General features: G+C 40.8%; 4 protein-coding genes across 4 annotated transcripts; all 4 read left to right on the top strand.

Moving 5' to 3' along the window:
• The first annotated feature begins 583 nt into the window (after nucleotides 1-583).
• On the top strand, nucleotides 584-1,585 carry LOC146341397 (olfactory receptor 2AP1-like). Its single transcript, XM_084807421.1, has one exon. It carries the CDS (start codon nucleotides 584-586, stop codon nucleotides 1,583-1,585), a length of 1,002 nt encoding a protein of 333 aa, XP_084663547.1.
• Nucleotides 1,586-10,067: 8,482 nt separating this feature from the next.
• On the top strand, nucleotides 10,068-11,003 carry LOC146341398 (olfactory receptor 2AP1-like). Its single transcript, XM_084807422.1, has one exon. It carries the CDS (start codon nucleotides 10,068-10,070, stop codon nucleotides 11,001-11,003), a length of 936 nt encoding a protein of 311 aa, XP_084663548.1.
• Nucleotides 11,004-17,448: 6,445 nt separating this feature from the next.
• LOC146341399 (olfactory receptor 10A7-like) lies at nucleotides 17,449-18,420 on the top strand. The gene has a single exon (XM_084808339.1). The coding sequence runs from the start codon at nucleotides 17,476-17,478 to the stop codon at nucleotides 18,418-18,420; it is 945 nt and encodes a 314-aa protein (XP_084664465.1). The 5' UTR covers nucleotides 17,449-17,475.
• Nucleotides 18,421-23,687: 5,267 nt separating this feature from the next.
• On the top strand, nucleotides 23,688-24,701 carry LOC146341400 (olfactory receptor 10A4-like). Its single transcript, XM_084807423.1, has one exon. It carries the CDS (start codon nucleotides 23,688-23,690, stop codon nucleotides 24,699-24,701), a length of 1,014 nt encoding a protein of 337 aa, XP_084663549.1.
• Nucleotides 24,702-25,869: the final 1,168 nt, after the last annotated feature.

Consider the following 25,869-nt stretch of genomic DNA (forward strand, 5'->3'; position numbering starts at 1 on the left):
AATGATTAAACATTAATCAGTTCATAGAAGGAGAAAAAAAACATTCATGCATCTGGCTGGGTTTAGAATAGTACTGGTTCAGGGGAAATACAGCTGATTTCATATCTGCTGTTGAAGGTTTCAGATTAATTTAAAGATGTGCACTCTGTCAGTTAAACCATTGTGCTAGGAAGAGTCTTAGCGGATCCAGTGCTTTCTTCCATGAGGCTATTGTGGCTATAAAACCATTAAGACACTACTCACTACAAGGGCACTCCACCCAATTCGAAGTACACTGTGAAATTCACAATAGATTAACCTACCCCATTAACTCAAAATATTTCATCAGGATAAGCCAATGAAATACCAAAGCAAAATGTTTTCTGTCTATCCTCTTTCCCTCCCTGTTACTTGTTATGGCATTCTGTGTCTGCACCTGTAACACCAAAATAAGGAAAGTAGGTGGGTAGTCAGATTATACCATATTCTTCAGACAAATGCTTTCTCCATCCCAGAAACGTACATAGCCAGAGAAGGGTCAACCCATGACAATAGATTTAAATTTTGTATCTCTGTTTTCAGTAGGACTTGCCTCATTTACATCATGTTGGGAAACCAGACAAACATTGCAGAATTCATTCTCCGGGGATTTCAGGAATTCTACGAAGTGCAGACACTTCTTTTCCTAAACTTTCTAGTGATTTACATTGTGGCCATTGCTGGAAATATCCTCATCGTTGCACTGATAGTCTTTGATCAGCACCTTCACACCCCCATGTACTTCTTCCTGGGGAACCTGTCATTCTTAGAAGCTTGCTATAGCTCCAATATATTTCCAAGAATGCTTTCTGCTCTCTTGACTGGAAACAGAACAATTTCTTTCAGCAGATGTTTTATACAATGGTATCTCTGTAGTTCCTTGGCAGCTACAGAATGCTGTTTACTTTGTGTGATGTCTTATGACAGGTACCTAGCAATCTATAAACCACTTCATTATTTAACAATCATGAATTCTCAGACTTGTATCCAATTAGCAGCTGCATCTTGGATCAATGGATTTGCTGTATTTTCAATATTACTCACTTTGATGTTACAAAAATTATTTTTTTGTGGACCCAATGAAATAAATCATTATTTTTGTGACTATTTCCCACTTCTAAAAATCTCCTGCAGTGACACCAGATTGTTGGAAATTATGAGTTTCATTGTGGCTGCCATAATTACACTCCCTGCTTTTCTCCTAACTCTTATATCTTATGTCTATATTATAGCTGCCATCTTGAAAATCCCTTCCACCACTGGCAAGCAAAAGGCCTTTTCTACCTGTTCCTCTCACTTGGTTGTGGTTTCCATTTTTTATGGTTCACTAATGATTGTGTATATGTTACCAACTACTGAAACGAAAAGAGACATGCAAAGATTTTCCTCTCTCTTATATATAGCTTTGCCCCCTCTGGCCAATCCATTCATATACAGCCTGAGAAATAAGGAGGTGAAACGGGCCCTGAGAAATAATATTGGCAGGCTTGTGCCATATCAAGCAAGATGTCGTAATGCAAATAAATGTGGTTGCTTGCTATATAACAAAACAGTTGGTATTACATGACAGAGTGTTGTGTGAATGGAAGGCAGCATTGCAGAACTGATCTTTCCCTCCCCCTCCCACAGGTCCCTGTACCCCTGGAAAGCTTCTCCAGAGGGCTGGGACACCTACTGAACATAGTTAGCTGTGTCTCTCCCAAAATCAGGCAGAGGAATAGTTCACCACTCACACAAGGTTCCTGATTAAGCGTGCTTATTTCCTTCCATTGCAGCTCTATAAGAGCCTTCTGGGAGAGTATGGGGGTGCAGGGGGAGGAAGGAAAGATTAGTTGTGCAACACTACCTTACTAATGCAACAATAAACACTGCCCTCGGTTTTGTTATATAGCAACCACATTAATTAGCTTTATGGTCACCTTGAGAGGACTTACCCTTAAAGGTGGCCTAAAAATAGTTTGGGATAATAATACATACATACATACATGCCACTGGCAAAAGCAAAACTAAATTGAGCACTGAGATATATTAGCCCGATAGAGTCCAAGAATCAGAGAATACTAATGGTCAACAAAAATATTCGCCTAATGCAGTCTGACTGGGGATGCAGAATCCACACATACGATTTCAGCATTGTAGTACAGGACCTGTTTCTCCCTCATCCTCCACTCACATGACTACGTGAGCGTGGAACTCACCAAAGGGCCATTACACGGAATGGAAAGTCAAGTTGCTAATTCTTTCGAGCTGAGGTATGGTTTGGTGAGGATATCATTTCATTTAAAAAATAATAATAACCAACATTTGCAACTTAATTCATATTCTGGATAGGAAAAACATGAGATTTGTTTAAAAAATAAAATAATGTAAGATTCATCTATTCGTGGCTTTCAGTGCTTAGCTTTTAAAAGTCGGGGCTTGAATCAGTGGGGGTGTTCAGGTGATCACAAGGATAAAAAAAGCCATCGTGGCTTCACCCTGCCCCCACGTGTATGCACACCATTTGTATAATTACCCACAATGCAGTGCAGGTTGCCATGTTGACTGAACCCAGCATGGTATGTGGCAGGGGTGGCTTCTTACCAATGCCACAACCCCTACTCCAAGCCATTGGTTGTGGTATGGTTAAGAAGGCACACCTGCCGCGTAGCACACCAGTTTTAGACAATGCAGCAACCTGCTCTGCATTGTGGGTAATTGTGCAAATTGTGGTGTGCACATGGCACATGTGGGGTGGGGGGAGAGGCCACAATGGCTTTTTTTACCCTCATGATCATCCAAATGCAATCATTGTTTATTCAACCGTGTTTGTGGTGCTGCATTAGGGTGGCCACTTCTGTCTTTTCTGACAAGCTCCTCATATTTAACAGCTATATGGCATGCAGGTATAAGATGATCATCTCCATGCAGGGAACAGATGTACCTATTGCATTCCACGGGCGCAGATGGGTGAAAATTTTGTTTTATTTCATGTTTTATAAGAAATTATCAAAATTTACAAATTTCTTCGTATTTGGGATAGAAAGAACATGAAATTTATTTATTTATTCATTCATTCATTCATTCATTCATTCATTCATTTATATGAATGCAGGAGAACATGAAAAATATCACCAGGCTGCTCATGTCCATTTCTTTCCTGTCCATGGAGTAGGGGGGTGAGCAAGAAAACTAAGTTCTCCAAATTCCATCTCAAAACTCATTCTGTCTCATGTTTGCATCAGATTGTGAGCTCCCCCCGCCCACTTCATATGAAAATCTGTGTATTTTCCTGCGCATTTTCCCCAACGTATGCATAAATTGTGTGCAACTTTGAAATGCGCACATTTTGTTATCCCATTGATTAAAGTTTATTTTTCTGTGCAGTTTTCAAATGTACACATGCGGACGGATGGATTTTTTTTTTGCAGTCTACAAATCATATTGGAAGCTCAGAAATGTATAGACTTGGACCACAGCTTTCATCCAAATCAATGTTCAGTCCAGAAGGTGCAAACTGGGCAAATCCTGATTTTTTTTTTTTAAATATATATCTAAAATGAATTTCTCATACTTCTCAACCATGGTGTTATTTATTTATTTATTTATTCATTCATTCATTCATTCATTCATTCATTTACAATATTGATATACCACTGCACATCAAAGATTTCAGAATGATGAACAACAAGATAAAAGAATAAAACCCCATAATGAAAACAATGAAAACATTTTAAAAGAACAGATTCTGAACTTAATAAACCATAACTGGTCACTCAAGGAATGCCTCTCGAAATAACAATGTCTTCAGGAGGTGCCAAACCAGCATAACACAATATTGGCACCTGCCTGACCTCCAAAGGCAGGGAGTTCCACAGGAAGGGGGCCACCACACTGAAGGCTCTTTTCCTTGTGGACTCCAGGCCATAGGTCCATGTGGAACCACCAGGGACATGCCCTCTGATGACTTCAGTGACTGGGCAGGTTGGTAAAGGAGGAGGTGCTCTCTCAGGTGTCCTGGTCCCATGTTGTTTAGGGCTTTGTACACTAGTACAAAGAGATACATAACATGTACAGTTCAGATTTATGTTACTATAAAATGAGTGTTATAGATATAGGGCAGGATCCAGACTAAGTTGGCCATGGTTTAGGCCCAATGAAATAAATGGGTCAAGTTAGCCATTAGAAACTTCAGTCGCATTCATTTCAGTGGGACTAAAGGTGACTAACATAATCTGGATCCAACCCATGGGAAACAATAGCCCTTTCAAGTTCAAAGAGGACTGAATGAACATGCATAGGGTCTCAAGCAGCATCATGGCAATAGGTTCACCCCCCTCTCTATTCATGTTCATTACAAGGAATGTAGGGATGCCCTGAACTCCCTACATCAAGGGTGCAGAACCTCAGGGCTGTGGGCCAAATCCAGCCTGCCTGGGATCCCAAACCAGCCAGATAGCCTTGCTCCATTTTGCCCAACCACCCTTGTTTGATGGATTTCTGGCTTTTTGCAGTCTCTCCCCCACCTCCGCCCATTCTAAAATAGTTGAAATGCCTCTCTTTAGTTAATACCAGTAAGAGGTTTAAGTTAAACCATGCTGGTGTTCTTTGGTACTTTGGCTCTGCTCCCTTTGCCTTTGGTCCCACCCACCCTTGGAAAGTGGCCCCTGAGAGGTTCTTTAGAATAGGATTTAGCCCTCAGGCTGAACAGTTTGAACACCGCTGCTATACATGTGATAATGAACCTACATACAGAGGAGAAGCCTCCCACCATAATGCCTCCTGCTCCCTATTCACAACATGCATGGGGCTCCTTCACACAGAGCTTTTATCCTGTGATTGAGATTGCTCCTTCATGGAAGTTTTCAGGCTCTTTGCATGACACCATCACCCTGCTGTGACCCTCCAGGGTGTCCACTGCACTAAATGCCCTTCCTTCCATTTTTAAATAGATTGCAGATAATGAGCTATCAAATTACCCTGTCGTGTTCCACTTCAGTTTCCTCTGTGAAAAGAGTTAAAGGGGCAAGAAGAGAAGCGTGATCAATGAAAGATAATGGAAGACTCAGATATGGGGAGAAGGGGCGGGGCTGGGGGAAGCACATGTAAAGGGAGTTGGTTGTGATCCTGCATTTAAAATGGAAGCAGAAAGCCCCATTTTAAATGCAGGATTTTAGGCTAGTGTAGAAATGCCCATGGAGTCCTGTTCAAATGTCTAAAAGGGGCTAAACTGCTTTAAGCATGTGCCAAGAACCTGTCTACCATAACTGATTGGCCACACCCAGTCAAGCTATGGGTGGTCCCTAAGAAGAATTTGTTTTGTTTTATGTTATTTTCAGAGAGCCATGTTCGCTGAGAAGATGTCATTGGCGTATCAGAATACAATGTGAGATGACTGCTGGGTTTCTGATAAATGCACATTTTGACCTTTTGATCCGTTGTAGTGAACTCTTATCTTAGACCACTAATCCAATGGAAATGTATCAGCTTCATAAATCATTCCCAGAAATAATTCTTGGTCCTTCAGATAAGCATAGAATTATGAACTAGGAGGGACTGCCATGATTACATGCTGATAACAGTCTGATTACATGAAAAATTTGCAATAAACCATATATGTATGTATATGATTACACACACACACGCACTCACACACACATACACAGTCACAGTGTGATTATACTATTCATCCTGTTCTTAGCTAAGTCAGAGAAAGACAGAAAAGCTCAATAAAGGTCCCTCTACAGACAAAGTTCTGATTATCTCCTAGTAAAGCATAGTAGGAGTTAACCAGCAATGTGCAATAACCACTCTCCCTATTCAGTCGTGAGCCACTTTGGGGGATTTAGGGATGTCAGAGAATTCCACCACAGATCTCGGTGAGGCCAAATGACAGTGCATTCGGCCCCCCAAAATCCATGGCGGAACGAAGCCCCCGCCCCCCCAACCCATGAAAGGCACGCAAAACGGAGCACTTACCTGCTGCCGTCCATGCTGGCTTGCGAATGACGGCCACCCTACAGCCACCATTCACTTCCTGATCATAGCCATGATAGGCTATGTAAATACTTACGTAGCCTATCACGGCTAATGCAGGGACACCTTTTGCATCCCCGCGGAGGCTACGATAGGCTACATAAGTATTTAGTAGGCTAAAACGGAGGGGGGGAAAGGAATGCAAATGGCGCTCACTACGCTATTTGCGTTCCCTTTTTTTCGCCGTAATAGCCTACGTAAATATTTACGCAGGCTAAAACGGCTCAAAATAGGGAATGCAAATGGTGACCGCCACAGCCGCCGCCATTTGCGTACGCTGTTTTTTTTTTGTTTTTTTGGCGTGCCGTGATAGGCTATGTAAATAGTTACATAGCCTATCATGGCAGCTTCGCAGGATGCAAATGGCGGCCGCTATGGCAGCCACCATTTGCGCCTACAGCACCCCGTCTGCGGCCAGAACTCTGGCTGCAGATGGCTCTGGCTATTTGCGTTGTCCTTATTTTCGCCGTAGTCTACGTAAATCTTTATGTATACTACAGGGACAAAATAAGGAACACGAATGGCGGCTTCCTATTAGGGGTGAACGAAAGTCACTTACCTTTTCTCGCAGCTTTTTCGCTATTTTTTTAATAGCGTTGCCCTTATTTTCGCCGTAGTCTACGTAAACATTGACGTAGACTACAGCAACTAAATAAGGAACGCGAATGGCGGCTCCCTATGGGGGCCGCCATTATCCGTACACACTTTTTTTTTTTTTTTTAAAGTCACCCGTGATAGGCTACGTGACGATTCACGTAGCCTATCACGGCTGACTTTGCAAATCTTGCCGTGATAGGCTACGTGAATCGTCACGTAGCCTATCAGGGGACGGTTTTTTTTTTTTTCTTTCATTGCAATGGCGGGGGCGGCAGCTGGTCGAAAGACCGGCTGCCGCTCCCGCCCCGCTCGAACACCGGACGAACCGCCAGCCAGACCCGCCGCCGGGAGAGACATTCAGGGAAGGTAAGTCCCATCCGGGGGGGGGGGCGGGGGGGCGGAGGATTTCTCCCCGAAACTTGTTCGGGGGGCCGAACACGTTGGCGCTCGGCCCCCCGAAGTTTTGGGGAGAAATTCTCCGCCATCCCTACTTCCTATGGGGGCCTCCATTAGCCGTACGCATTTTTTTTTTTTTAAGTCACCTGTGATAGGCTACATGACGATTAACATAGCCTATCATGGCTGACTTTGCAAATCTAGCCGTGATAGGCTACGTTAATCGTTACGTAGCCTATCACGGGGGCATTTGTTTTTTTTTACTTTGCTTGTAATGGCGGCGGCGGCAGCCGGTCAAAAGACTGGCTGCTGCCCCCACCCCTGACAAAGACCTGCCGAACCGCCGCTGGGACCCGCTGCCGGGAGGGACATTCATGAAAGTTAAGTCCCATCCCGGGGGGGGCGGGGGGCGGGGGGGATGGAGAAGTTCTCCCCGAAAACCTTCGGAGGACCGAATGCGTTGGCGCTCAGCCCCCCAAAGTTTCGGGGAGAAATTCTCCCCCATCCCTAGCTGCCACGGAGTGGAGCCGGACAGTTTAGGATTTTGGGGGGAGGTGCGGAGCGCCTTCCCCCACCGCGAATCACCCCGTCGAAAAGGTAAGTTGCTTTCGTACATCCCTAGGATCTTTCTCCTAAATTATGCCAGATACTCCTAAAATAGGCTAGGGCTGGACCCCAGAGGAGCTTCCTTCTTCGCTCTGTCTGCCTCCATGCACCCAGCCTGGCCAGCTCCCTACTGATTAGGTGATGAATGGGACAACTCCAGAAGCCATGTGTCTGATTGATGACTCCATGTAGAGTTGGGAGCAATCACCCCACCCTTCCACCTCATCTCCCATTTCCCCCTCACCCAATCACCCATGCTGGATTTAAATTAGTCTTCAGCCAAAGCACAAAAATACGTTTGCATCCCAGATGACAGCTCCCTCTGCTGTGTCTGCCAAGCTTCTTATTAAGATCAAACCCCCAGGAGACTCATATTTATGTAGTCATAAACTATTTCCCCATAATGATGGAAGTTCTATTAACAGTGTTGTTTATTAATAACATATGTGTACCTTTGCTATTCTAGTAATTAGGGGGAAACAAATATTGTTGATTACATCTGCATAAAAACAAAGTCCAGTGAGATGGTGCCACCTTAAAATAGTGCATAGTGAGCAAAATATGCTCTAAGACCATTCAACCTTCTTAGGCATAGGTAAGTCATTTTATAGAACTGTAAAGTAAAATTGAAGGAGATGAGAAGAAGAAAAATGGTCTTCAAACTGTTTTTCTTCCCTCCCTCAAAACAAGTAAAAAAAAAATAGACACATGCTATTTTTTTTTAACTGAGACATCTCATTACAAAATGTCACTGTGCTTCTTTCTAAACTTTGTCTACCTTTTCCATTTCTTCTTATCTTTTTAAATAAGGGACTAGATTTTAGAAGATGGGATGCACCCTAAAATGCTGGTATTCATACATTGTTCTGTGAGGATGTGGGATGCTTGGCTCTTTGGGATACCTCAGAGTGAGGGAAGACATAAATTTTCTAAGTATGGTGCAAGTGGTTTTGACACACATTTTTTGCCCTGAAAACAAATAATTAAGAAAGCACCAAAAATGTGTGTCAGAACTAAGAATGTGATTAAAGTTCTTGGTGGATAACTTTTGCCTTTAAATTGGGGTAAGCACAGGGCAAATGGGTGGTGGTGGAACTCTTATCATTTGTGGGAGGGAGTCTTCAATAACATTGGTTTTTCCTGGTGGCTGTTGACTGGTGGCCATCTGGGGATGGATCGAGCAGTCTATCTGTGACCTGCATCTTTTTTGCATGTGTTTATTCTTAAGTCCGGCCCATTCTATTTCTGCAGTAACTGGCAATTTAATCAATTGGAGGGTGTATGTCAGGAGTAGGTGGGGCCAAAGCCAGCAGGGGGCAGGGCCTGAGGTAAAAGTAGATGTGTCACCCCTTTTCTCTTTCTCTTTCTGTCATCTCTCTCTCTCTCTCTCTCTCTCTCTCTCTCTCTCTCTCTCTCCCTTTCTACCCAGTGGGCTGCCAGTGGAAGATACAGATAGCTCTTGCCAGAGGTCTAAACTGATCACACACAGTGGGTTTTTGAAATTAGGCTAAAATCCACATGCAAATGATGCAATTAGGCTGAGGACCTAACTGGCAAGCTGGCCACCACGGCCTTAAACTGTATGCATATCATATAGAGCCAGTGTGGTGTAGTGGCTAGAGTGCTGGACTGGGACTCGGGAGATCCGGGTTCTAGTCCCCACTCTGCCACGGAAGCTCACTGGGTGACATTGGGCCAGTCACAAACTCTCAACCCAACCTACCTCACAGGGTTGTTGTTGTGAGGATAAAATGTTGGATGGGGAGGATTATGTACACCGCCTTGAGTTCCTTGGAGGAAAAAAGGTGGGATATAAATGTAAATAATAATAATAATAATAATAATAATAATATCTGAGTTGCTCCTCTTGATTTCTCCCCCTTCTCCTCTCCTTGTTAAATAAACCTTATTGCTTGTTGTTGTCTGTTCTATTAAGTTGCCCATTGGTCAAGGAATGTGGGGCTAGTGGACTGGAGGCACCATGTATTCGGTTTGGAGGACCGAATGCGTTGGCACTCAGCCCCCCAAAGTTTCGGGGAGAAATTCTCCCCCATCCCTACATCCCATCTCCCCCCCACTCAAATAAGGTACTGCTGTTGGGGAAAGTGAAGCCACATAGTCAACAATGCAGTATGTCAATGCCAGCCAGAGGGAAAGAATGAACACGCAAACAAAACATTTAAATAATGTGACTTAGAGCTGGCCATATATGCTTTGCCTGGCCACTCTGGAGCTATATGGCTGTGTGACCAGAGCTGGAAGAAGTGGTTGGGTCATTGTCTTATGCATGCCAAGTTCTCTCCATAACAAGGACCATAACAGGGAGGGGGTTAAGTATCACCATATATTTATACATTAAAAGCTATGCTTATTTTCTCTCCATACCATTTCAGGAGCAGACTATTTCCATATAGATCATGTTCAGAAACCAGACAATGGTGACAGAATTTATCCTCCTAGGATTTGGAGAGTTGTTCTATGAATTGCAGATGCTTCTTTTCCTGACTTTTCTAGTGGCTTACATTGTGACCATCACTGGAAACAGTCTCATTGTTGCACTAGTTGTCTTTGATCAGCAACTTCATACCCCCATGTACTTCTTCCTGGGAAACCTCTCTTTCTTGGAGGCTTGCTACAGCTCCAACATATTCCCAAGGATGCTTTCAGCTCTCCTGACTGGGGACAGAATGATTTTGTTCAGCAGCTGCTTTACACAATTGTATCTCTTTGGTTCCATGGTATCTACTGAATGCTGTTTACTCTGTGCAATGTCGTATGATAGATACCTAGCAATCTGTAAACCATTGCATTATGCAACAATCATGAAAACTTGGACTTGTGTCCAGCTAGCAGCTGTGTCTTGGATCAGTGGATTTGTAGCCTTGATGATATTACTCACTTTGATGTTGCAGCAGCTAAAATTTTGTGGCTCCAATGAAATCGATCATTATTTTTGTGAATACTTCCCACTTCTAAAACTTTCATGCACTGATGTCAGCATGGTGCAAATTATGAGTTTCATTGTGGCTGCCATATTCACATTCCCTACTTTTCTTCTAACTCTTACATCCTATACATATATTATAGCTGCCATCATGAAAATACCTTCCACCACTGGGAGGCAAAAGGCCTTTTCGACCTGCTCCTCTCACTTGGTTGTAGTTTCCATTTTCTATGGGTCTTTAATGATTGTGTATATGTTACCAAGGGCTAAAGCGAAGAGAGATAGGCAAAAAATTTCATCTCTCTTGTACACAGTGTTGCCCCCTCTGGTCAACCCTTTTATATACAGTCTGAGAAATAAGGAGGTCAAACATGCCCTTAGAAATAATATCCGCAGGACTTTTTTGCTGACAAAGCAAATCAGATGAAGTTATGTATAATCGCCCCCAAAATATTGTATTGGTCTGATGGTCATAGTAATTGCATTTCATTTAGGGATGTGCAAATCAGCAAAAATCAAGCTCTCCAAAGTTCTCCAAATTTAATCTTGAATCTCATTCCTTTTGATTCCATATCAGACCACAAACTTTGTTTTTAATTCCCCTTTTTTGCATGGAAATCTGCAAATTTTCATGCATATCATTCCATCCGTTGTGCACATCTTTGAAATGTATGCATTCTTCTCCCATTGATTAAAGTGTATTTGTGCACATTTTAAAAAGTACATATTTTTCATGCACATTTTCCAAATGTATGCATGCTGTCGGAAACATTTTTTTTTTGATCTGCGAATCAAATTCGCAATCTTGGAAATGTACAGACTTTGAATGCAGGTTGTGTCCAGTTCATGTTCAGTCCAAAATGTGAAAACTGGGGACATCCTATAAAGAATGAACTGGAAGAAGTTTCTCATAGATCCCTAATTTCATTTCATTAATAGGGGTGGTCATTGTGATATGAATTTTTGCAACCTTGTTAAATTAAGTTGGTGAGATGAAAGACACACACACAGAGAAAGAGACACAGAACCAGCAACAAATTAAAAAGAAGAATGTATTGGAATAGGTCATTACATCCAGTCTTAATTTGGATTAATATCTTAACAGAACAATCCATGTATATCTACTTAGAAATACTTTGGACTGAGTTCATTGGGCCTTACTTCCAATTAATTGAGCACAGGATTGCAGGCTAACAGCACAAACCTATGCATGTTTACTCAGAAATAAATCCCATTATGTTGAAGTCTGCAGCCTTAGAGACTCAGATAATTGTAAAGAGCTGATCGTTATGATAGAGGGAGAATGATTTTTCTCTCTCTCACCCTACTTTCTCCACACCACCACCAATGTTAAACATCTTTATCACATATTCTTTAAAACACACACAATTATTTTCATTTTGCTTGTAGCTAAGGTGCTCCTGACCTTTAATCATTTTAGGGAGCAATCCTATGCAAGTTTAGACAGAAAAAGGTCCTACAGCTTCCAGCATTCCTGAGCCAGTATGGCTGGCTGGGGAATGCTGGGAGCTGTAGGATTTTTTTCAGTCTAAGCTTGCATAGGATTGTGCCCTTAGTTGTCCTTTTCTGTAATATTTTCAATCTTGTGACATTCTGTTTGAGCTGGAACATACAGAAATATACCCAGTTATGTAAAATTTTGACTAGTAAAATTAAGGATTTTACTTGCCATTTCAACAAGCTCTAGGAAGTGGTTATTTGTTTATTTAGTAATGTATATGCCTCCTTTCCAATCTGTTTGTGGCCTGCAATTAAAAAGAAAGAATACAAAATATTTACAACATGAGCCAGTGTTGTGAATAGTTTGGAGTGCCAAACTATCTCTCAGAAGAAATGGAATTAAATCCTAACTCAGCCATGAAGCTCACTGCATGACCTTGGGACAGTGGCCATATCTCTGCCTAACCAACCTCACAGCGTTCTTGGGAGGATAAAGTTGGGTGGGGAGAGAACCACATATGCCACCTGGAGCTTCTTGGAGGAAAAGTGGACCAGAATTGCAATAAATAAATAAATAAATAAATAAAGTCTGATAGTTATTTAGCTGTTTATATATCTCCATTAATATCTCACTTTATTTCCATTAATATCTCACAGAGCATATTGGGCCATCAAGGCAGCTCGTACAATTTAATAATAACGTAATGGTAAAGTACATCAAAGGGTCATCTCCTTTACAAAAAGACCTAATGCTTCCAGATAGGGATGTACGAAAGTCACTTACCTGTGACGAAATTTGATTCACGGTGGGGGGGAGGCGCCCCGTCCCTCCCCCTGAAATTCTGGCCAGGGGGGAGGCACCCCCTCCCTCCCCCCTGAAATTCTGGCCGGGGGGGGAGGCGCCCCATCCCTCCTGCCACGAATCCTGTCCTGCCGGGACTGCAAATGGCGGCGGCCGTAGCCACCGCCATTTGCATCCCTGCAGTCAGCCATGATAGGCTACATAAATGTTTACGTAGCCTATCACGGCTGAGTGAAAACAAAAAACAAAAAAATGCATGTATGCAAATGGCGGTGCCCATGGGTGCCGCCATTTGCGTTCCTTATTTTGGCACGTCTAGTCTATGTAAACATTTACGTAGACTACGGCGAAAATAAGGGGAACGCAAATAGCGTAGTGTCTACGCTATTTGCGTTCCCCTTATTTTCGCCATAGTCTATGTAAATGTTTACATAGACTAGACGTGCCAAAATAAGGAACGCAAATGGCGGCGCCCATGGGCGCCACCATTTCCGTATGCACGGGGGTTTTTTTGTTTTTTTTTCACTCAGCCATGATAGGCTACGTAAATCTTTACGTAGCCTATCACGTTTTTTTTTTAACTTGGAAATGGCGGTGGCGGTGGCCGGTCGGAAGACTGGCCGCTGCCACCGCAGCCGAACCGCCGCCAAACCACCGCCGGAGCCTCCGCCGCCACCAGGGAGATTTGCCCAAGGTAAGTCCCATCCCGGGGGGGTGGGGTGGGGGGGCAGACCGTTTTGCCACCAATTTCGGGGGGCTGAATATGCTGGCATTCGGCCTCCCCGAGACTTGTGGCGAAATTCTCTGACATCCCTACTTCCAGATGATAAAATTAAAAGTACAAGGTACTAAATCTGGATTAAGAACTACATGGATCCCTCTGCAAAGTTTCTACTTTATCTACTCTACTATCTATCCTACCCTGACTGACTCTTCCATTTGCAAGAAGAGATTCCCTTTCCTTTTACAAGAAATCTCCACCTTGTCAAATAACTAGATTCACATCACATGCATTTACAGAAATAGATTTGGTCTCATAGATATGTATTAATCAACACATTCAACTCTGTAATTTCCCTCTACTTTGCAAGAGTTTTCTACTCTTTTCTACTTTGCAAGAGTCACCAAAGTTGAGAAAACAGCAACCTCCTCTTTCAGTGTAGGGAAGATTTATTTTGAGGGTGTAAAAGTACAGCAACTCATGGTTCAGGGCTCAAGGCAGAATGAATAGAGGATGTGAGCTTACAGAAATTATGAACCACAGTCAAATGTCCACATGCTCGCATGGTACATCCCTCTCATATAACCATACCACCTTCAGGATACATATGGGGGTTCCTTGTTTGAATTAATCTCCTCTTTACAAACCTCCTTCTAAACAGCAAGTACATATTCAGAAGTGCTATGCTGTAGAGCCGTCCCTGGACTGCTTTCAGACAAAATTGTTTGGATTGAGCACTAGCTTTCAGATGTTAGAGGCTCTATAGCCCTTTTTGGGGTGTTCTGTTCACCTAAACAGGGTGAGAGGGATTGCACCTGTTGGACCCACCTTGCTGTCACCATGTTCTACTGCCAAATGTCTGCACATTCAGTGGGCTATCTGCAAAGGGGCACCTACATTATACAGCTGTGTGCATAGTTGCCCATTTGCTGACAATCTGTTGACTGGAAGTTAGGGATGGGCTAGCTTGGCATTAGGGCTAGTGTGTCATGGTGACATTGGGGATGGAGCAGGTGTGTGCAGCCCAGCTCCACCCCCACCAACTTGGGGAGATAACATCTAAAAATGCTACTCTTATCCAGTTTAGTTAGAATAAAATTCATTCCATTATTTCAGCCAATACAGATGGTGTACTTGGGAATCAACCATCTCTCTGTTTCACCTGTTGGTGCATCCCAGTTGGTTAATGCCAATTAGGCAAGATTAAATGGCTACTATGCTAGTCAGGGTTAGTAATGCTTCATTCATGGAGGACAGAGTACTAGAAACCTTAAATCTGTGCTTGTGCAGCTCTATGCTAAATGTGGATTCCTTAACCAACTTCCTGGAGAAAGGTTCTTTAGTAGGAGGTTCTTTAATAGTAGGTTCTTTAGCTTCAGACACACTGGGATATTTTCAGGTTCTTAGATCCTTGCTAGTCTGAATATTAGGCTAGGTACAGAAATATTCTGCTTGTGGCCTTGATTGATGATCACCACTTGAGCTCCATGCCATGGTTTCAGCATGGCACTAGCAACGATCAATTTACCATTATTTTTGTGTCTGAGGTTAATATCCTATAAGAATTAAGCTTTATGTTACTAATAGATTAGGTTCTTCTATCAAGTTAAATAAACAAAAAAATAGAGTTCTTATCTTATTTAGCTAATTTTTCAAATTATTGTCCTGTGTTTTAATGTGAGTTTGAGTAGCTCAGGGTCATTACCATTCACACAATTAGTAATTGCATTATTATTATTATTATTATTATTATTATTATTATTTAAAAGTAAATAGCAAGCATGGACACCCAACTTGGATCAGGACCCTGGGGTGGTGCATGCCATGGTACTGGTCTGGATCAGGCCCTCTACAGTGCACCTTCTATTTGCATTGAAGGAATGCTCCCATTTGTGTGAATGGCAGCTTTCCTTCCAATGCAAATAGGAGGCTCAGGGAACTATAGTGGGCAGCAAACAGTTAAAAAATAACACCCCAAAACAACCACTTCCTCCCAGGGCATGTAAATTTGCTTTAAGAAACAAACAACAACAATGAAAACCATTCCTACATTTGCTAATTGTGTGAATGGTTTCACATGTAGCTTGGCCCTCAGATGAGCTGGAACAGAAGGTATAATGGATGAATTACTTACACAATAAATAAACTACCTTTACCAGAAAGGCCAATTCATAGAAGCATCAAGGGAGGCGTTCTCCTTTGATTCTGAGCAGGAGTCACTGCGATAATTTATTCCCTACAGAATGCCACTTCTGAAATACCCAAACTGCTTAATTGCAAAAAAAAAGAAGGGGAAAAAAAGGTGCATCTTGATGAAGTGACAAAGAATGAAACATTCATTCTGAACCATATAGAGAGCCTTCTGGGCCTCATATCATAAGGTAAGCAACTTACTATTTCACTAATCTCTCTAAAAAGATCCAATCTGATCAATTCAAACATTGAAGATCTAAATTAAATCAGATTCCTGTTTGTGAACCTCAAGAATCATGCAGTGCCTATAGATCTATGGCAGAGGGGTGGGGTGAGGTGGAATAATCACCTGTCTTGAATTCAGAAATTTTAAAGTCTAACGTTTTGTTGGTGTATAAAGCCCTAAATAACTTGGGATGAAGATATTTGAGAGAGTGCCTTCTCTCTTACCAGCTTGCCCAATCACTGATGTCTTCAGATGAGGTACCCCTGCTTGGTCCACATGGATCCGCAGCCCATCTAGATTCCACTAAGAGTTCAAGCTGGCTTTAGTGTACTGGCTCTCCCACTAAAGACCTTTTTTAAAAACATATTTGAAGAAACCTTTCCTGTTCGGCTGTAGTCTTATTAGTTGTATTGGAATTAAATATTTTATTCTGTATTTTGATTCTTTTCTCCCTCCTTTGTACTTTTATCTATTTTTTAATATTCTTCTTCACCATCCAGAAATCTTGTTAAATGTAGAGTGATATATAAATTCCCTAAACAAATAAATAAAGAATTTGATGGAATATTCGATTAATATAAGTTTGACAAGGCCCCATGCGTTTTGTAGGAGCACCTGCTTGTGCTGCTGAACATCAGCAGTGCTGAGCATTGCTGAGTCTAGGTGGATGTGGACTTGACCCACATCTTTGATGGGAGAACACTGGGATCCCAAGGTAAGAACAGGATACATGTGTGAGGAAAAGCTATGTATTTTGTATATACTTTGGCACAATACAGTTGCCCACAGGTGCAGTATCAATACATATAAGGATTGTCATAGGATTCAACCGAGAACTCTGTCTGCACAGTCCCACCTTGATGTGCAGGAGTATATGCAATGAGCATGCTGAGCCATTATGGTGATTCAGAGGTCAGCATCTTTATCCCCATCTATTCCATGGAAATTACTGGATTGCCATCATTTTACCAGATTACATCTCAAACAAAGTTGTTCTAAGTAGTAGGGAATTCCCATTTTCATATCCACCTAGACATTTTTTTAATGACTCATTTATAAAATACTGTTTATGTTGCCCCTATTTGCATAAGCATTGCTCTGTCATCAGTTTGTCTGGCAAATGGACTCACTTCTTGACAATGAAAGAACCTGCTGTCTGGTTGCAATATTTTTAACAGAGCAGAGCACTGAACTAGTTTCTAAATATCTAGGAGTAGCAGAATTGAACTTCAGTCGGCAGGGAAGACGGCCAGCTGAGCAGACTTATTTAACTTCATATTTGGTTGCATTGTGGCAGAGGATAGCCAGTTTGCAGAACCCACTTTGAAACTTTCAAAATTATTAAACATGAAGAGGACTTACTAAATTCTATAATTGATTCAAAAATTGTGTGTTCTCTTTTTTCTTTCTTTTTTTCCAGTAGATATTGCAAGATCCATTTGGTCTCCACCGAATGCATCCTGTAAACCATGGAGCAGACTGAATGAGGAAAACAGATGAATATCACAGAATTTATCCTCTTGGGGTTTGGAAAATCCAGCCAATGGCAAAATATCATCTTCTTTGTTCTCCTAGTGATCTATATTGTAGCCATGGCTGGGAATGTTCTCATTGTAATTCTAATTGTAGTTGATCAGCATCTCCATACACCCATGTATTTCTTCCTGGGAAACTTGTCATGTCTAGAGACTTGCTATATCTCAAATATTGTACCCAAAATGATGGAGGGTTTGTTGACTAATGAAATGGCAATTTCATTCAGTGGCTGTTTTGTACAGTTCTTTTTCTTTGCATATTTAATGGGAACTGAATGTTATCTCCTCTCAGTAATGTCATATGATCGGTATTTAGCGATATGCAAACCATTGCACTATGCAACAAGCATGAATGCACAAAGGTGCATCCAACTGGCAGCTTCCTCATGGATAAATGGTCTTACAGCCAGTTTAATCCTGTTGATTTTCATGCTACAGTTAACATACTGTGGCCCCAATGAAATCAATCATTATTTCTGTGATTCTGTTCCACTTATAAGGCTTTCTTGTAGTGACACCAGCCACGTGGAGCTTACGAGTTTGATCCTGGCATTTGTATTTACCCTGCCACCTTTTCTCTTGACCTTGACATCCTATATATACATAATAAGTACTATCTTGGGGATTCCTTCTACTACTGGGAGGAAAAAGGCCTTTTCCACTTGTTCCTCTCACCTTATTGTGGTTTCTACTTTCTACGGAGCTATCATGATTGTGTATATGTTACCAAAAAGTGAAGCACTAAGTGATCTCAACAAAGTTTTGTCTCTATTGTATACAGTCCTGCCTCCTGTTGCAAATCCTGTTATATACAGCTTGAGAAATAAGGAGGTGAAGGATGCCATAGTGAAAGTATTTAGAAGGTTTCTCATTTTCCCAAGAAGTCAGAGAGACTTGTTGACATGATTGAGGGGTGGTGAAGCAACATCAGAATCAGAATTACAGCAGTGACTAGTTCCTAGGGCTATACTGTTTGTTTGTTTGTTTGTTTGTTTATAATGGGGCATATCAAAATGGTGCGCAATTAGTCTTTGCTGAACTACTGACTATGATACACATGGCGAGTCAAAAATGGATGTGCTTGTTTGGCACACACTTATTATATAGTCAACATGTGTTTTTAAAAACAACAACACACAATATAATGTAAACATGGAAACACATTTTAATTAATGGGTTGTTCTTTTTTTAGAAAGTAAACCTTCTAAATTTGGAATAAATACAACTTTGTTATTTGTATATCGTGATACTTAACTCTTTGAAGGATGTAGAATTTTGGTTGCTGGATGTTATTGTAATTCAAAAATGTTTTGCACAGAACTAGTAACAAGCATCTATGTCTCTGTCAAAAATCCTTTCTTTGGTTTGGAAATCTAGAACTTTAAGGCTGGATTGGATTAGTTCATAATTGATCAATCTCCCTGATCGTGTATATATTACCATTTACTTTGCCTTGCTTTTCTGTGGAAATCAGACTATTACCCTGCTCTATGCTTTTATTGCTCATCTCATTTAGTCTACCTTGTGTTCCACTCCTCTTGAATTCTGGTTTTCTTTAGAGACCTTCTAAAACTGATTCTGGAATATGAACATGCACAGTCTGCCACAGCTTTCAGTTCCTTCAGTTAATTTGCATCCCACCCACCTTTTCTCTGTTCCCCAAACACACTGCTGCACACTGATAAAAACAATCATGATGATGCAGGTGTGAATACGATCACATCAAGATGGGATGCTCAATGCTCAGAAAATCAGGAGTTTTTCTCTTTATGTGCATATGCAAATTGGCAATGTAGAGGGAGAGACAATCCATTAATAAACCGAAGGATATGAAAGCTGTGGCAACTGTGCACGGAAAGTACTTTGGACAAAATCTGTGCAGGGGATAGGGATGGGACTATAGATAATTCCTAATACATTGGACCAGTTAGTTCAGAACTCCAAAATCTATGGAGATATTCACATAAGATTTTTAGGGGCATCCCCAGTTTCATTCTGTGGCTCCCAGGCTACCCAAACACCATTTTTACAAGTGATACATAAGAAAGATAATGAGGAAGAGAGGTATAGCTTCTATGTCTATACATGTATAGATATGAGAGATATAGGAACGTTAGAGGAACTCTGTCTCTGTAGAGGAAAGATGTGGAGGTAAGTCATCCAATGCTCATCCTATCAGTGAGTATGAGTGGATAAAAGGAGTTTATTTGAGGAAAGAATGGGATGAGACAGGCAGAAAGGCAGATGAGTACAGTAAAAGACAACAGAAGGCTGTGGATGAAGAAAGAAGGGGTCATATGTGTTAGTTCCACAGCTGAATTAGGAAAGCATGTTGTTGTTCAGTCGTTCAGTCATGTCCGACTCTTCATGACCCCATGGACCATAGCACATCAGGCCTTCCTGTCCTGCGCTCTCTCCCAGAGCGTGCTCAAGTTCATATTCATTGCATCGGTGATGCTATCTAGCCATCTCATCCTCTACCATCTCCTTCTCCTTTTGCCTTCAGTCTTTCCCAGCATCAGGGTCATTTCCAGAGAGTTTTCTCTTCGCTTTAGGTGGCCAAAATATTTGAGCTTCAGCTTCAGTATCTGTCCTTCCAATGAGCACTCAGGGTTGATTTCCTTTAGGATGGACTGATTTGACCTCCTTGCAGTCCAGGGGACTCGTAAGAGTCTTCTCCAGCACCACAGTTCGAAAGCATCAATTCTTCAGTGCTCAGCCTTCCTTATAGCCCAGCTCTCACAGCCATACATTACTACTGGGAAAAACATAGCTTTGATTAGATGGACCTTTGTTGGCAAGGTGATGTCTCTGCTTCTTACTATGCTGTCTAGGTTTTCCATAGCTTTCCTCCCAAGGAGCAAGTGTCTTTTAATTTCATGGCTACAGTCACCGTCTGCGGTGATCTTGGAAATAAAATAAATAAATTTATTTTATTTCCAAGAAAATAAAAAAAAATAAAATAAAAATAAATAAAATAAAAATAAAAATAAAAGGAAAGCATACAGATTTTTAAAAATTTAAAACTATTACTTTAGAATTGAAAAACACAATATTCCTTATCACCTTGCATTGTGTAGCATAGCCATTGATGTTAATCATCTAAGGATGCTATCCTATGTTCACTTGCTTGATAATATGCCTCTTTGAAGTCTGTGTGACTTACTTATGATTAAAGACATAGGGTGTGTTACGTTGGAATTATAAATATAATCTGTAACTGTAAGTATGGGAAATTAATCCAACAAAAACTATGGGGAATTACATAAATGGAGGAGTTTCCCCCAATGAAAGGAAGCTCCTCTGCATCCAGCCTGTTAATTATCCTGATGGAAGTTAAGAAAAAAAGAAAAAGAAAAAAGAAGTGATGGTCATGCTAATCCATGATGGTGATTATCATGCCATAGCGTACAAAATCTAGGGAGCTTTCCCAAAATGTAGACATGAAGTAATATTGTTGTGAAATGTTCACGTTTCTGTGGTACATTGCCTCTAAACTGCACAATGCTCATACATTGGCACCTTCCAACTCCATGATGCTATGATTCTACCACTGCATCATATTTGCATATTACACTGCTAAATAAAATAATATATTTCTGTGCTGCCATTCCTTTACTCAATTTCTTTCTCCATATTAGCAGACACTTGGAGTCGCCACCCACAATCCAATGTCCCCCTTTATGTGTGCATGCAGGTTTCCATACAGAACTTCCAATGCCTTTGCCATGCTGTTTGTTGTTTGTTTGTGAGGGTTATTTAATAACACACACACCCCGTTATTTGATCAGCATGGCACTAGCAATGATGAATTTGCCATTATTTTTGTATCTTAGGTTATTATCCCATCAGAATTCAGCTTTGTTACTGATATATTAGGTTCTTCTATCCAGTTAAATAAACAAATGAATACAGTTTTTATCTTATTTTACTCATTTCTCAAATTATTGCCCTGCGTTTTAATGGTTGTAGCAAGTGAGTCTGAGTAGCTCAGGGTCATTAGACATCTCACCATTCACAACTGCATCAACATCAACATCATCATCATATTCATTATTTAAAAGCTAATAGCAGGCATGGGCACCCAATCTGGATCAGGACCCTGGGGTGGTGCCTGCCATGGTACTAGTCTGGATCAGGCCCTCTGCATTTTCTATTTGCATTTGAAGGAATGCTCCCATTTGTGTGAATGGCAGCTTTCCTTCCAATCTAAATAGGAGGCAGGGGAACTGTAGTGGGAGGCAAAGAGTTAAAAAGCAACAAGCACTTCCTCCCAGGGCATGTAAATTTACTTTAAGAAACACACAACAACAATGAAAAGCATTCCTACATTTGCTAATTATGTGAATGGTTTCACATGTAGTTTGGCCCTCAGATGAGCTGGGACAGGAGGATGTAATGGATGAATTATTTATTTTCACAATAAATAAACTATCTTTACCGGAAAGGCCAATTAACAGAAGCCTCAAGGGAGGTGTTCTCCTTTGATTCTGAACAGGAGCAGTAGGGCATTGCCTCTGGGGTAATTCATGCCCTACAAAACATCTGGGACAGAGTGCCACTTCTGGAATACCCAAACTGCTTAATTGCAAAAAGGTGCATCTTGATGAAGTGACAGAGTGTGGCACATTCACGCTGAACCATGAAGAGTCTTCCTGGTCTCATATCGTATGGTAAGCAACTGACTATTTCACTAATCTTTCTAAAGAGATCCAATTTGAACACTGAAGTTCTAAATTAAGACAGATTCCTATTTGTGAACCACAAAAATCATGCAGTACCTATAGATTTATGGTGGAGAAGTGGGGGGAGGTGGAATACTCACCTGTCTTGAATTCAGAAATTTTAAAGTCTAAGGTTTTGTTGTTGGTGTATAAAGCCCTAAATGACTTGGGCTGAGGTTATCTGAGAGAGTGCCTTCTCCCTAACCAGTCTGCCCATTCACTGATTCCATCAGATGAGGTGTGCCTGCTCTGTCCACATGGATCTGCAGTCCATTTGGATCCCACTCAGAGTTCCATCTGGCTTTAGTGTACTGGCTCTCTCACTGAAGACCTTTTTAAAAAATAAAAAAATAAAAAGGCTTTCCTGTTTGGCTGAAGTCTTATTAGTTTTATTGGCATTAAATATTTTATTCTGTATTTTTATTCTTTTGTCCTTTTTATTCTTCACCATCCAGAAATCTTGTTGAATGTAGAGTGGTATATAAATTCTTTAAAACAAATAAAGAATTTGATGGAGTATTCAATTAATTAATATAAGACTGACAAGGCCTCATGCGTGTTGTAGGAGCACCTGACCCTCCTCGTGATCATCAGCACTGCTGAGCACTGCTGAGTCTAGGTGGATGTGTGGACTTGACCCACGTCTTTGATGGAAGAACACTGGGATCCCAAGGTGAGAACAAGATATATGTGCGGAAAAAGCTAATGTATATACCTTTGGCACAATGCAGTTGCTCACAGGTGCAGCATCAATATATATAAGGATTTGTCATAGGGTTCAACAGAGCACTCGATCTGCACAGTCCCACCTTGATGTGCAGGAGTATATGCAATGAGCATGCTGAGCCATTATGGTGATTCAGAGGTCAGCATTTTTATCCCCATCTATTCTGTGCAAATTACTGGATTGCCATCATTTTACCAGATTACATCTCAAACACAGTTGTTCTAAGTAGTAGGAAATTCACATTTTCCTATGAACCTAGACATTTTTAATGACTCATTTATAAAATATGGTTTATGTTACCCCTATTTGCATAAGCATTGCTCTGTCATCAATTTGTGTTGTAAACAGCGTCACTCAAGAATGAGAGAACCTGCTGTCTGGCTGCAAATATTTTTAAAAGAGCACTGAACTGGTTACGACTTAGAAATATCTAGGAGCAGCTGATGTCATCTCTGGACTTGAGTGGGCAGGGAAGATGGTCAGCTGAGCAGACTTATTTAACTTCATATTTGTTTGCATTGTGGCAGAGAATAGCCAATTTGCAGAACCCACTTTGAAACTTTCAAAATTACCAGACCTGTCATGAAGAAGACTTACCAAATTTTATAATCTATGTAACCATCATGTTCTCTCTTTTTTCTTCTCTTTTTCTTTTCAAGCAGGTATTACAAGATCCGTTTGGTCTCCACTGAATGCATCCTGTAAACCATGGAACAGACTGAATGAGGATGAATATCACAGAATTTATCCTCTTGGGGTTTGGAAAATCCACTCAATGGCAAAATATCATCTTCTTTGTTTTCCTAGTGATCTATATTGTTGCCGTGGCTGCAAATGTTCTCATTGTAATTTTAATTGTAGTTGATCAGCATCTCCATACACCCATGTATTTCTTCCTGGGAAACTTGTCATGTCTAGAGACTTGCTATATCTCAAATATTGTACCCAAAATGATGGAGGGTTTGTTGACTAATGAAATGGCAATTTCATTCAGTGGCTGTTTTGCACAATTCTTTTTCTTTGGCTATTTAATGGCAACTGAATGTTATCTCCTCTCAGTAATGTCATATGATCGGTATTTAGCGATATGCAAACCATTGCACTATGCAACAAGCATGAATGCACAAAGGTGCATCCAACTGGCAGCTTCCTCATGGATAAATGGGCTTACAGCCAGTTTAATCCTGATGATTTTCATGCTACAGTTAACATACTGTGGCCCCAATGAAATCAATCATTATTTCTGTGATACTGCTCCACTTATAAAACTTTCTTGTAGTGACACCAGCCTCGTGGAGCTTACGAGTTTGATCCTGGCATTTGTATTTACCCTGCCACCTTTTCTCCTGACCTTGACATCCTATATATACATAATAAGTACTATCTTGGGGATTCCTTCTACTACTGGGAGGAAAAAGGCCTTTTCCACTTGTTCCTCTCACCTCATCGTGGTTTCTACCTTCTACGGAGCTATCATGATTGTGTATATGTTACCCAAAAGTGAAGCCCTAAGTGATCTCAACAAAGTTTTGTCTCTATTGTATACAGTCCTGCCTCCTGTTGCAAATCCTGTTATATACAGCTTGAGAAATAAGGAGGTGAAGGATGCCATAGTGAAAGTATTTAGAAGATTTCTCATTTTCCCAAGAAGTCAGAGAGACTTGTTGAATGTTGACATGATTGTTAAACGAGGGGTGGTGAAGCAACATCAGAATCAGAATTACAGCAGTGACTAGTTCCTAGGGCTATTCTACTATGTATGTATGTATGTATGTATGTATGTATGTATTCATTCATTCATTCATACATATATTTTTAATGCAGCATATCAAAATATTGTGCAATTTGACCTTGCTGAACTAGTGACTAAAATACACATGGCTAAACAAAAATGGTTGTGCTTGTTTGCCACACACTTATATAGTCAACAGAGTTGTGTCTTTAAAAAAAATAAAGGCAGCAACACACGATATAGTCTTAACATGGAAATACATTTTAATTATTCATGTTTTTTTTTAAAAAAAAAAACCCTGCTATATTTAGAATAAATGCACTTGTGTTATTTAGATATCTAGATACTCAACTATTGGAATAGGATGCAGAATTTTGGTTTCTGGACATTATTGTAATTCAAAAATATTTTGCATGGAACTAACAAGCATCTATGTCTTATCAAAAATCCTTTCTTTGCTTTGGAATCCTATAACATTCTAAAATTAATTCTGGAATATGAGCACGCACAGTATGCCTCAGCTTTCAGTTCCTTCAATTAATTTGCATCCCACCAGCTCTCCCTTTGTTCCCCAATGACACTGCTGCACACTGATAAAAAGAATCTCGATGCAGGTGTGTATACAATCACATCAAGATGGGATTCTCAATGCTCAGAAGATCAGGAGGAGGAGGAGTTTTTCTATTAATGTGCATACGCAAATTGGCAATGTACAGGAAGAGAGAATCCATGAATTAACTGAAGGATATGAAGCTGTAGCAACTGTGCATGGATGGTACTTTACACAAAATCCGTGAAGACCCTGGGGATGGAACAATTGATAATTCCTAATACATTGGACCAGTTAATTCAGAACTCCAAAATCTATGGAGATATTCACATAAGATTTTTAGGAGCATCCCTTCTGTGTCTCCCAGGCTACCCAAACACCATTTTTACAAGTGATACATAAGAAAGATAATGAGGAAGAGAGGTATAGCTTCTATGTATATGAGATAGATATGATATCTATCTCATATGTATAGATATGAGAGATATAGAAAAGTTAGAAGAACTCTCTGTAGATGAAAGATGTGGAGATAAGTCATCCAGTGCTCATCCTATCAGTGAGTATGAGTGGATAAAAGGAGTTTATTTGAGGAAAGAATGGGATGAGACAGACAGAATGGCAG

Source organism: Heloderma suspectum, chromosome 6 (assembly GCF_057233095.1).
Source record: "Heloderma suspectum isolate Gila_16-S chromosome 6, 16-S_ref, whole genome shotgun sequence".
Lineage (NCBI taxonomy): Eukaryota > Metazoa > Chordata > Lepidosauria > Squamata > Helodermatidae > Heloderma > Heloderma suspectum.